The sequence below is a fragment of the Eretmochelys imbricata genome, chromosome 4 (assembly GCF_965152235.1).
Source record: "Eretmochelys imbricata isolate rEreImb1 chromosome 4, rEreImb1.hap1, whole genome shotgun sequence".
Taxonomy (NCBI): Eukaryota; Metazoa; Chordata; order Testudines; family Cheloniidae; genus Eretmochelys; species Eretmochelys imbricata.
In genome coordinates this window covers 62,269,706-62,282,266 of record NC_135575.1, presented here as the reverse complement: position 1 = coordinate 62,282,266, position 12,561 = coordinate 62,269,706, and the positions used below count along the sequence as shown (strand labels likewise).

Genomic DNA, 12,561 nt, shown 5'->3' with positions numbered 1-12,561 from the left:
AACAATAAGCCGTTGAGCTACAAACCACAAAATAATCTCTTCCTCAAGCCCACTCCAGTCATGAGTGCAAAACCACAACTTGGAAAGATCATTGGTGCTGAAAGCACTTCTACTGACTAAGAGTTTAGGCCACAAGATATGAATAAAATCGTGGATAATATTCCTATTTGAAATCATGGGTGATCCTGCGGATGGACACAGACCATTTAATGCTGTACGGTATTCCCCCCCTGCACCCATTTTGTCACTTTGTAAAACTCCTCAATAGTGCTATAAAACAAAACAAATATTTGTTCTGCATCTTCGCTGAGGTTCTTCCTCCCAGTGAAGTCAGAAGGTGTGTTGCGTATTACACTGCGACTAGTTTCCAATTTTACATTCAAGAAACATCCCACTTTCTGTTCGGTTACAACTATAATCTCAATCACAAGAGTGCTCCCTATGTCCTCCAACACATGTGAGAAAGCAGCAGGATTTCTGAGCAAATGGAAGGTGACAGATGTTGGCAATTCCAACTCCTTATAGGAGCTAGGAAAGTGGGGAGGAAAGTGAAGGACTAAAATGCAATGGCCTAACACCACTGCAATATCAGGACTCTTTACCCTGATATGTGAGTCCACCTGATAACAAAATGGCTCTCCAGCTCTTCAAGTGAGAGTATGAGTGTTGTACACACAGAAATTGAAATTTTTATTTTAAACTGAAAACTACCAACAAGAACTGGTCAGAATTTCCTCAATAAGCCATTTAAAAAAACCCCAAACATACAAGGAGAGGGCAAGTCTCATTTAAACAGACTTTTGAAATAGGTAACATGTCTTTCACACAGTTTGCTGCAAATTATGGCTTGTATCATTTCCTCTTGATGCTTTCCACACTTTATTTCTTACTACCATGTAACCAATGTGGTAAGTGGCTTTTTTTTCTTGTGGTTAAAACAGTGTGTGGAAACAAAGGATCAAAACAAATGACCATTTTAAAAAATCTTGTTTTTTCTTTTCACTTACGTTTATTTCATTTTTAAACAAACAACCAGTTAAACATCCATTTATTTAATCATTTCAAATAAGCCTCTAAATGCTAATTATTATTGAAAGTTGCAAGGCGGTAAAAGTTAGCTAAAAATAAAAACTAAAAACGAACACCAACAGCAACTAACAACCGGAGTCCCTCTGCAGATCTTCTGCAGCCCACCCAGGCGCTCGCGGGTTGCCGGTCCCTGGGGAATAACCCGGGATACGCGGATGGCAGCCCGGGTAAGGGAAAGTGTGTCAGGATCAAGCTTTCGTTACTGACAGGCGTGTAGCGATGACGGGGAGTCGGACCTACCTTCAGGGGAGCGCCGCCGCTGGGAGCGCCGGCACCTGGGCTGAAGGACGCGGCACCGGGAAGGGGGCTCGCGGGTCCCGTGTCGGACAAGGAAGCAGCTTCCCGGCCTCCGCGCCGAGACGTGACACGTACACAGCAAAGCGGGGGGGGGGGGGGGGGGAGGAAGCGGGCGCTGCTGCCCGGCTCCCCGCCCATTGCCCGCGAGATGCGCCCTGCGCGGACAGCAGCCGCCGCTCGCCCAGGAGCGCAGCGCTAGGAACCGCCACCGCCCCCCAAGAGAGGCTTCCAGCACCTGGGCCAAGCACAGAGCGCTGCCCAGGCCCCCGCCACCTCCTCTCACCTGCCAGCGGCGCCGCTGCCCGGCCCTGCTCCGCGGTAGGCGGACGAGGGACAACTGCTGTCACGCCCGACGGGGAAAGGGACGGCTCTAGCGGGCAAAACAGGCTCCAGTGCCAACGTCTGCACCTTTATTTCTTCCTTCTCCGGCACCAGCGGCAGCCGGAAGTGCTTGGCCGGAAATGGGGCAGCGGTGGCCTCTCTATGGCCATGACGTAGGAAAGTCACTCTAGCCAACAATGTCCATTTCTATGGTGTCGCTACCTCCATGCAGCGACCATAGCAACGACATCCGGAGCTCCGCCCTTCACCGGCGGCCTGTGGGTTCGGCAGGGGACGGAAGCGGACTCCCAGTGCGGGACGTCAGGTGGCGGCTACTCCCGCACACCGTGAGCCCCTCCCCACCCCGCTCGGGGCAGCCGAGCAGGGAGCGCGGCGCAGCCTCCCCCGCCCCAAGAGAAGAGCGGGGGCGGGCGGGGCTCCGGGGGGCTGGGGCAGGACAGGGGCGCTGGGTGTGCCCCGGGGGGTCTCTCGCTGACGCTCGGGGCGCGGGCGGGTTCCTGCCGGTGCATGTCGCCGCCCGGCTGCAGCGCTGGGCTCAGCCAGACTGAGCGGCGCCCCGACCGACAGGGCAGCGAGCGAGGTGCGCTGTCTCGCAGGGCCCGGCCGCTGCCCCGCGGGGGGCGCTGAGAAGCGCAGAGGTGTTAGACTCCCCGCCCTCTGGGTACCTGGTGGGCTGGGGGACACCGTGCCGGGGGAAGGGCCCTTGCTCCGCTCCCCAGCCAGGTAACAGCTGCTCTCGCTGCCTCCTCCCCCTTCCGTGTGTGGGGTCAGCGAGAGAGAGACACGAATTAAGATCCGTGTCCATTCAGTGGACAAGAGCGGTTACGTGGGGGCGTGTTTGTCCCGTTCGCAGTGTGGGCCCAGCTGCTGGAGGGCTCTCCAAGTCTCCAGGTTATTGTCAGCACCTTGAAGGACTCAAGTTGGCAACATGATAACATCCCTTTGACGCCCAAATGAAATCCAGGGGACCTGTGATTAGGTAAATGAAAGAAATTCTGCTAATGTGCTTCCTCTCTTCTTGTTTTAGTGGCCTGAGGTGAAGAAACCAGTTGGCCTCGAGGAAACCTGCTGCCAGCAGCGAAGTCTTTCCTAGAGTTTAGCATGAGAGCGGCTTTAGCACTATGGGATGGTCCTGCACAAAAAGAATAACAGACAGCTCTGCATCTATTAAAAAATATTGTTTGTCCATACAGGAAAGGGCACTGGAGGCCACTTTCTTATGGGCTATGTTCTCTTCTTTGAATTAGTTCCTAGGAGTGGTCAAGGATTATAATGCACCAGAAATGAATCAGCAGCACTGAAAGGTTTTTATATCTATGTCAATGAAGTCATCCTCCCCCCCCCACCTTGCTTTTCAGTCTTTGGGGGTGGGGGGCATGAGGGCAGTTTCCCAGAATGAACCTGAAAGGAACTTGTAATCATTGTGTTAATTTGTATAAATACTAACCTAGTTTTTAGACTCTTTCTAGATAAAGACATTCAAAGGAGACGTAAGAGAGGCTAAATTGCTATTAATGTACTGATAGTATCCAGGAAGATACCAGTGACTTTACCACATCAGCATTCACAATGTGAGGACTGTGACATCATATATATACTTGAAAACTAATCTAATTAAAGAAGCTGAGATCAGAAAGGACTAGAAAGAGTGTTTGTGTGTGTGCTTATTTGTAAAAGAGTACAGGATACCATGGCAGAGACTTCAGTGGATCGCTCGTCTTTACCTGTAAGAAGGAAAAAGAAAAGTTTATCCATTGAGGAAAAAATGGACATAATAAATGCTGTGGAAAGTGGCAAGAAAAAAGCAGACATTGCAGCAAAATACGGCATAAAGAAAAATTCATTGTCTTCAATTATGAAGAATAAAGATAAGGTTCTAGAAGCTTTTGAGTCCTTACGATTTGATCCTAAAAGAAAAAGACTAAGAACAGCTTTTTATACAGATCTGGAAGAGGCATTAATGAAGTGGTACAGAATTGCTCAGTGCTTGAATGTACCAGTAAATGGCCCAATGTTGCGTTTCAAAGCTAATAATTTTGCTCAGAAATTTGGACATAGTGATTTTAAGTGCAGTAATGGCTGGCTTGATCGTTTTAAATCAAGATATGGTTTAGTATTCAGGTCTCAGTCTAGAGAACCTGTGGCTACTACAGCAGATACTTTAACTGTTTGGTACCAAAATGTTCTTCCTTATTATTTAAATGATTATCAGCCAAAAAATGTGTTTAATGTAAAGGAGACGGGATTGTTTTATCGGATGTTACCTAATAATACTTTTGCATTTAAGGGGGAAACTTGTTCTGTTGGCAAACTAAGCAGAGAGAGAATAACTGTAGTGATTGGAACAAATATGGATGGCTCTGAGAAACTTCCTTTGTTTGTTATTGGCAAAAATAAAAATCCGCACTGCTTTAAAGATGTGAAGTCGCTGCCTGTGGATTATGAGGCAAATGATATGGCATGGATGACCTCAGAAGTGTTTGAACAATGGATGCATAAACTTGATGAAAGATTTCAAGCACAGCAGCGGCGAGTAGTATTTTTTGTTGACTCTTTCCCAGCTCACTCAGAGGTAAAGAATCTAAAGTCTATTGAACTAGTGTTCTTTCCTCCATGCTCATCATCCAAATTTATAGCTATGAAACAGGGAGTTATAAGAAGTCTGAAAGTCAAATACAGGCATCGTCTTATCAAGAGATTTATAGACTGCGTAGAAGGTAGTAAAGAGTTTACATTGACTCTACTGGATGCAATTGATATGTTGCACCTATGCTGGAGGAATGTAACTCCAGAGACTGTTGTTAAAAGTTACAAAGAAGCAGGATTCAAATCACAAACAGGGGAAAATGGTGACACAGACAGAGAGATTGAAAGTGGTTTAGATTTGATTGCACATGCATTGGCAGCTGGGGTAGAGTTTCCAGGTTTATCTTTGGAGGAATATGCAGCTTTGGATGATGACTTGGTAACATGTGAAATGCCCACAAATAATGAAATGATATGGACCAAAGAAACCACTTCAGTTAAAACTGATATGTTTGTTTATGATGAAGAGGAAGAGGAAGGTGATGGATGTCCAGGAATTGAACAGCCTTTGCCATCAAAAAATGAGGCTCTGACTGCTTTAGATACTCTTCGAAGGTTTCTCAGAAGTCAAGACATGAATGAGTCCCTTCATAATTCCCTAGCAGATCTAGATAATTTTATTCAGCGTGTAGCATCTAAATGAGGGTTTATCCAAGTATGAAAGCATTTAAATGGAAAAACTAGTTTTTAGCCAGTTAAAAACCAAATAAAAACCTGTGGCACAGTTCTGTGGTTTGCTTTGCAAACATATGTAGGTATGACAAATACAATTTAAAATAATGGAGCTCTGAACTGAGGTCTTCCAAGTATATGGGGATGATAAACTAAAATTGGGTGGGAAGAGGGGTAACCAACCTTTGCGTATTCTTGGGCCTTTTAACTTGATAACTGTGGAAGGTACAAGAAAAGTAAAAAATGATTTTCCAGTTCATAACTTGAGGCAGATATTGAACTGGCAGTTTGTTCCCTTTTTATAGATTCTCTCTCTCTCTCTTTCACACTCACACACACAGAGTTCCACTGAAGTTAGTGGAAGTTCGTATTGTATTTCAATTGTATTTCAATAAAGGACTTTTACTCTGTTTTAAAATACAAACAAAAAAAAAGTTTGATCTCTTAGATTACTAAGGCTTTTTTAAATATAGAACTTTCTTCTTGTTAAAGAATCCTAGTGATGATACGTAGATATCAGAATTTGTTTTTTAAATGAAACTGTGGAAAATTGGTGCTTGTTTTATTTTTAAAAGATATGTTTGATCTGGATCTATATTAATAGCACCAATGTTTAAACAAATAAAAACAAATTTGACTCTATTTGATGGATTGTACATCCGAGTTCAAAATGGAGACCCATTTCAATCTTTTGATATCTGAAATTTGGGTTTGATGTAGACCCTTCTATACTATGTACTTCTATATTTTTCTGTGATAAATAGAACAATTTAGGATTAGTTTATACAGTATCTGCATTTTAAATCTCACAAAACTCTTGCTTTTACTGTAGTTAGTAACAGTATTGATATAAACCAAGTAAAGTACGTATTTGTGAAATATGTAGTGTGGAGTCTTTATCTAAACTAGGATTTTATGCACCAGTGCAAACTCATAATGTGCATGTGGTTTGAATTGGTGCAATTTACAATGTGGTAAATTACATTGCGCTCCTAAACTGAGCCCAGAGTAAAGTGCAGCTACATGAGTAGCCAAAATCCCACTGTAGATGAGGTCTAGCATTTGTAAAAGTTAAAAACAAAATGTTCATTTTTAAGCATATTGTAGATATATTACTTTATCAAAATATTCATATTTTTAAAGTCAGTAACTTACGTTTTTCTGATTTTTGAGAAAATACTATATTTTACAGGAGCACTTTAGAAAACCTAAGTTATATAGAATCTATTGCTGGAGCTAGTATCTAAACCTTACTCCATGTTTTTTAAAATTCTTGGTATTTAAATGTGCTGTTTCGAAATTAATAGTTTGAGTAAGACTATATTTATGTTACATTTATAGGATTCTGTATCCAATTGTAAATACAATGTTCTCTGGTAGCAGGGATGTATCAAAATGGTACCTTACAAATCATGATGTTCCTTTTCATGTGACAGATTTCCTATGGCTAAATTTTATGAATCTTTCATGAGAATTGTTATCTACAACAGTATTAATTATCTACTTGTTGGTTTCTTGTTACAAAATGACTAAGAGTTCTATCAAAAATATAATTGGGCTCTTTTTCTGAATGACAAATACAGTCAACATCTTACCCAGAGATTTATAGATTATGTGGAAAATGCATCCTGCTCCATCATCCTCTTAGAATGCTGTTGGAAGAATATAGATTTTTGTGGCTTGTAAATTGGGAGGATCGGTTGTGTCAGTCACTAAATGCTTTAGACCCAACATTTAGAAAACATTACTTCTTATGCAAGCTAAGGCTATTTTAAAGCTACAGAAAATGAAATGTTAAATACCATAAAACCTGGGACTAATTTTCCTTTAATATTATTATGATTTGAAGCTTGTCAAATATTTTGATATATGTTTACTTTAGTGTGGCTCCAATTAAAGCAAAATCCCAGTGGTCTTGATCCTGCAAGCCAATCTACCGAGCAGACCCTGCAGCTGTGACCCATTGATGTCAGGGGGTCTCCAGGTGGGTGCAGGGACCACATGCTTGAAATACCTGGCTAACTAAGGAACCTGACCTTGCTTCCTTCTAAGTCAATGGCAAAATTTGCATTAACTAAATGGAGCAGGCTTGCACACTAAATAGTGAAGATGAATTATCTTTATTGCCAGATGTAATAAGTGAGGGATGTAAAGGGGGCATGAACGCAACAGAATTTTTATTAACCCAAGGTCTTGTAGAATAGTTGCAATCTTTCTAAACCAATTTAGAAGATCAGGAGAAACTGAAATAAGCAGGTCTGTGAACACCTAAACAAGCAAAGATAATGGACAGCAATAGGCACTATAATAATGTTTTACTGAAATAATTTTATGCAGAATAGTAGCCTAGTAGCTCTTATAATTATAATTGGGATTTTTGCTATTTTGTGCAGGGGTAATGTGTGACCGTGGGAAATATCAGAAATTCAGGGACTTGAAAAGTCTGAGTTTACTCATGCTAACAAAACAAGGCAGGAGCAAGAAATAACTTACTACTTTGGCCTTAGACATTGAAAGTGAATTGTAAAACTTTCATTTAAAAAAACCTCTCAAGATTCCATATTTTTGATATAATTTAGAACTCAATATTTTCAAACCTCTTTTTTCATGTTGAGGCCAGCTAGAGAACTCTTACATTGGAATATTTTTGAAGTTAACCACATTAGGCTTGAGTAAAATTTTCAAAAGTACCTAATTGACTTAAGAGCCAAAGTCCCATTTGAAAATGAGACTCAAACTTTTAAGTCAGATGCTTTGGAAAATTTTACTCTTGCTCTCAGAACACCAGCCAACACAAAAGTGAGACTGCTGCCACTGCCTAGCAACAGACTAGTAACAGAATTTGCCAATCAAACTGAACAAATTTATTGTCATTTCATTTCTGTTCACTTTTTAAAGTCTTTCATATAGTAAAATCTCCACTGTTCACTAGTGTATATAGGCTTAAAAATTACAAATATTTGTTTTCAAATAATTTGAGATTCTGTATTGAAACTTAAAACAGATTCAGCTGTTGTTTCAAGTGGCTGTAATATGATCAACTGTTTCAGCAGGAAAATATTTTTCGAGTCTTGAGTGGTAATGGTGAAAAAGGAATTTGAATATGTAAATATATTTTTAACTTTAGTCCACATACACACTCATGTATGGATATATTTTAAATTGCTTAATGTAAATCTGCCAAGCACATAAAGACTCTTCATTTTAAAAAGGGGAGAGGATGAAGGGAATTGTGGCTTCAAACTGAAAAATGTTTGAAATTATGAACATTTATATAAAAGGCAGTTTGCTTGACTGGTCATTCTCTCTATTAGGCTACTATTTTATATATTTGTACATTTATTCCTCCATAGTCATCCTCTTGCTTTAGCCTTCCATGAGTTGATGATTTTGTACTGTGAGATTGCACTTTTCAATTAAAAAAAATCAGGTCTGCCACAGTCAGTACCATATCCTCACTGGTAGTCAGATAAGAAGGGAAAGGGAGCAATCTTAAGAACATAATTTCAATAACTTGCAAACAAGGCCAGAAAAATAAGAAAAAAAAGTAAAGGTATGTTTGATATACTTGAAAGCCTTCTCCAGCTTAAAAGTCATTGTTTAAACTGGGTGTTTCAAGTTAAATTTACTTTCTAAGACCACATCCGCAGTAGAAAATTTTAGTAAAAATAACCCATTGGGGGGATTTTATTCTTGTGGCACATTTCTGCAAGGTTCTGAGAGGTTCTAAGAATGCACAACTCCCTTTGAAGTTACTGGGACTTGAGGATAGACATCAATATCTGGACTCTAATGCTTATGGGAAATTACTTGGAGAAATTTTCTGTGCATCCAGGGATCAGCAAAACAGAGTGAAGCAGCTTGTTTGAGAAATGTAGCCATATGCTCCCATGTACCAGAGAGATGTAATATTCTGACAGCTAGGTAAGCTGGAAGTAATAGATCAGTAGTACTGGTTTTTATTATATATTAGCATATATAAGTCTTGAGAGTCACTTTTTTAAAGGTACAAAATTTTGTCCATTATGTTTTTAGTTGAAAAATACTACAAATTGTTAGTCCTGATGTGTACAGTAGAAAACATCACTTATATGCAAGTATAGATTTGAGTGACCTTGATATAGTTTTTCTGTGTTCTTTCTGAGGCACTGAAAAAGGAGATAGTTCAAGTAACCTGTATTTTACACCAAAACCTCACTAAATTTGTCGCTGTGATTACTCGTGTTCTCAACTGTAAATTAGTTTAAATTGTAACAACCACTAAACATTCTCAACATTGGGCTTAAGAGAAATGTTGAACACGTGCTGAGTACCCTGAAGCCTACTTCTGTAGCCTTGAACAAAATGCAGGGAAATAGCTGTTTTATTGCTGATGCTGTTGAAATTTGGAAGGAACTGAGTGAGATCTGAAAAAGAGAAATATGCAACAACAGAGTTAAATTACAAGCATTAAAAGAACGAATGGGACAAGCATGATCTCCAGCTCATTTTCTTGTCAATATTCTCAATACTTGGTACCAGGGTCAAACCTTAACTGCTGAAGAAGAGGAGTTGGCTATGACATGGACATCCAGCAATCATCCGTCCATAATGCCAATTATAATAAACTTCAGAGGTAAAGGTGAACCATTCAAGAAATATGTTTGCTGATGATGTTTTAAAGAAAGTCCCACTAGTGAACTGTTGAAAGTCACTTAAGCACTTGGATTCAGAGACTGTTGAAGTGATAATCTCACTTTTAACAGCAGTAGCTTCTTCTGCTGGTATAGAAAGAATATTTTCTTCCTTTGGACTAATTCATTCCAAATTGAGAAATCGTTTGGGACCTGAAAAAGCAGGAAAGATTGTTTTTCTTTTCCAGATTATGAACAAACAGGAAAATGAAGGCGAAGACGACTGACTTAGCTGCAGAAACCAATATTTTAAGTTTCTTATGTTGACTTGGCTGACAGTCGATTTAATTTATGTTTTGTTTTTTTAAATTCTTTTAATTATTTTAGTTAAAAACAATTTTAACAAAAACAAACCTGATTTTGAAAAACTTGAATGTTTAACTAAATTCAAAAATTCATATGCTTGTTTTGTTAAAATATGTTTGCTATTGAAGAAAAATATCCAGAAGACATAACATTGTTTTAGTTAAATAAAACAATTTAAATGTCTGTCTGGTGGTGTTCTCTTCCTAATACAACATGGCAAGAAAATCCTCCAAATATTAATGATTAACCTGTTGAGTTGGAGATAGTTCATCTCCCAATGATTTCATAAATATCTGCTTGAATTACCTTTGGTAAATGAAATAACCAAACAATCATTCATTTTCTGATATAGCTGTAAAACTAATCTGAAAAGTTTTCAAAATAAATCACTTTAAAAATGTATAGTGTGTACCTTCTAAAAATGAAACCTACATCTATCTCTGGGTTGTGAAGAAAATGTATTAAGGTTATAACAACAAGAATGCACTTTTATGTAGAAATCCATGATTAAATCGAGTCTTCCTGACTAGTGATTTAAATCAAATCCACCCTGAAATGAACAAGGTAAAGAAATAATATTTGTGGTGCTGGTGGAAACTAAATTAGATTTTTCAAACTCCACTTCTAGTGAGCTTGACGCTGTCAGTTGCACATATAAGGAAATGTGGGTTTTTGTTTTAAATACGTTATCTCTGTTTTTCACTGTTCGTGTCATTGACATTATAAAGGTCGAATTTTCTCAAGTAGTAAAATCTTTTAAAATCACATTCTCTCAGTAAACCTAGCTGTCCTACAAAAACCCAGTATCCTGTCCAGACTATTATGTGAGCAGTATGGTTTTCCAGCCACACCTTAAGTAGCTGAAGATAAACTTAGAGTCCCAAAATAATATTGCTTAAATGTTTCTTGATTCTTTTTTAGATCATGGTATTTCTCACTTGATCCTCCCATCTACAACCCTGAACTCAAAACAGCTCAACTTTTTTTTTCCTTTGCCTACAGCCAATTCCATATTAAGTACTGCACTATACTACATAGGCAAACAGGGTTACAACTATAAATAAATTAGATACTAAGAGTCAGATTTTTAAAGGTATTTAGACACCTAAAAATCTGATTCTACGGGCCTAATTCTTCTACTGTTACTTAAATTGAGCGGTATCTTACCCATGAGTAGTCCCTTTGAAATCAAGGGGAATACCTCAAAAGTTAGGCCCTAATCCTGCAAAGATTTGTGTATTTAAATTTAAACATGCAAGTAGTCCCACAGGGTTAACTGAGGCAGAAGTCTTTTGGAAAAAGTAGTGTGTGATCATGTAATTAAAGACTATCATAATCCACATAGGAGTTGAATTAAGATAGCACAGATAACTTTGAATCTGGCATTTCCAAACTTTCAAATGCTTGATTACATAAGTTAAAGCCCTCACTTAGGAAAGCATTCCTTTTCAGTAAAGCATCTAAACATGTGCTTTAAGCACATACTTCAGTCCCTAAGACTTAAACATAATACTATTATTATTTAGCACTGCTACAATGATTTTCAGAGACACAAACAAGCATTTAACCTGAGGATCCTCAATACAACCCTACAAAGGGGTGAACATTATTTTTCACATATTACAGATCAGGAATCTGACCCAACTACTTTTTAAGATGGACTCATTCTATTTCAATCTTTGTCATTAGCCTTCAAGGTAGTAGTATCATAAAAATGATCAGAAATGGCTGAAAATTGATTTCCAAATTGTATTATAAAAATCTTAGGTTGCTTGTAAATTAATGAATGAATGTGCTTTGTGTAGTTATAAAATTCAAATGTAAAAGTGTCTGCCACCTAAAAGCTGGAGAGACTCTGAAGCTTCTGGCTTTATCTGAAATTACAGGCTTTGTTGAAAAACATCACCTGAAGTTGTACTTGGGAGTTGTTTGCACCACATCAATTTTAGCCCAGTGTTCTTCTCATGTAAAGATGGACCTAAGCTCGTGTGGATTTCAGTACTAGTAGTCGTGGAACGTCACAGACGAGTGGGATACATTTGTGTGCTAAAAACACGCTGGTTCAGAACAAGGTATTGTTTGTAACTATTGTCCGTCACGTAATAAGGATATGTTTCCAAAGTGAACAAATAATGACAAGGCTCTGCACTCAAATGAAAACTCTTCATTGTTTTAGAAATCTGCCTCTAGCCAATGTTGGTCTTTTGCACACTGGAGATCTCTTTAAAAAAAAAAAAAAAAAAAAAAAAAACGTAATTCACTAGCTTGAGATTATTAGCCCAAGTAAATGAGCCTCCAGAAGAGAATATATTTCAGAACAACATTGGTGCTATAATACAACATGGAAACAGTTTATCTCTGTCTGTTTTAAGATTTCGTAGAGTACCAAAATGTGACGCTGCTAGGCATGATACCAGCTCTTGCTCAGGCTACAGGCATTAGCTAAGAACTAGCAAACCCATAGCTGGAGACCAGACCAGTTCACCTGTATGCTAGTTTTGCTCATAATAAGTATTAGTCTTAAAAGAATATTTAGTGTTTGGACTCTATGGGATGCTTGTAAGTTGCTGCATGCATTAATGTCACTTACAGCATG

The 12,561-nt window shown here is 39.0% G+C and overlaps 2 protein-coding genes across 6 annotated transcripts in view; one reads left to right on the top strand and one right to left on the bottom strand.

Annotated features, from left to right (window-relative positions):
* Positions 1-1,830, bottom strand: part of ARFIP1 (ARF interacting protein 1) — an 87,993-nt gene extending 86,163 nt beyond the window's left edge. For all 3 annotated transcript variants that reach the window (XM_077815378.1, XM_077815381.1, XM_077815380.1), the window contains exon 1: positions 1,670-1,830. The gene's annotated coding sequence lies outside the window, so the exon portion shown is untranslated. The remainder of the gene's footprint in view (positions 1-1,669) is intronic.
* A 111-nt stretch (positions 1,831-1,941) lies between these two features.
* On the top strand, positions 1,942-6,170 carry TIGD4 (tigger transposable element derived 4). Of its 3 annotated transcripts, none has more exons than XM_077815377.1 (2): positions 1,942-2,032; positions 2,756-6,170. In XM_077815377.1, exon 2 carries the CDS (start codon positions 3,419-3,421, stop codon positions 4,955-4,957), a length of 1,539 nt encoding a protein of 512 aa, XP_077671503.1. In that variant the 5' UTR covers positions 1,942-2,032; positions 2,756-3,418; the 3' UTR covers positions 4,958-6,170. The 3 variants fall into 3 exon arrangements, with proteins under 3 accessions (XP_077671503.1, XP_077671501.1, XP_077671502.1); XM_077815375.1 differs by having other exon boundaries at positions 1,942-2,054; XM_077815376.1 differs by lacking the exon at positions 1,942-2,032 and adding an exon at positions 2,152-2,308.
* The last annotated feature ends 6,391 nt before the right edge of the window (positions 6,171-12,561 follow it).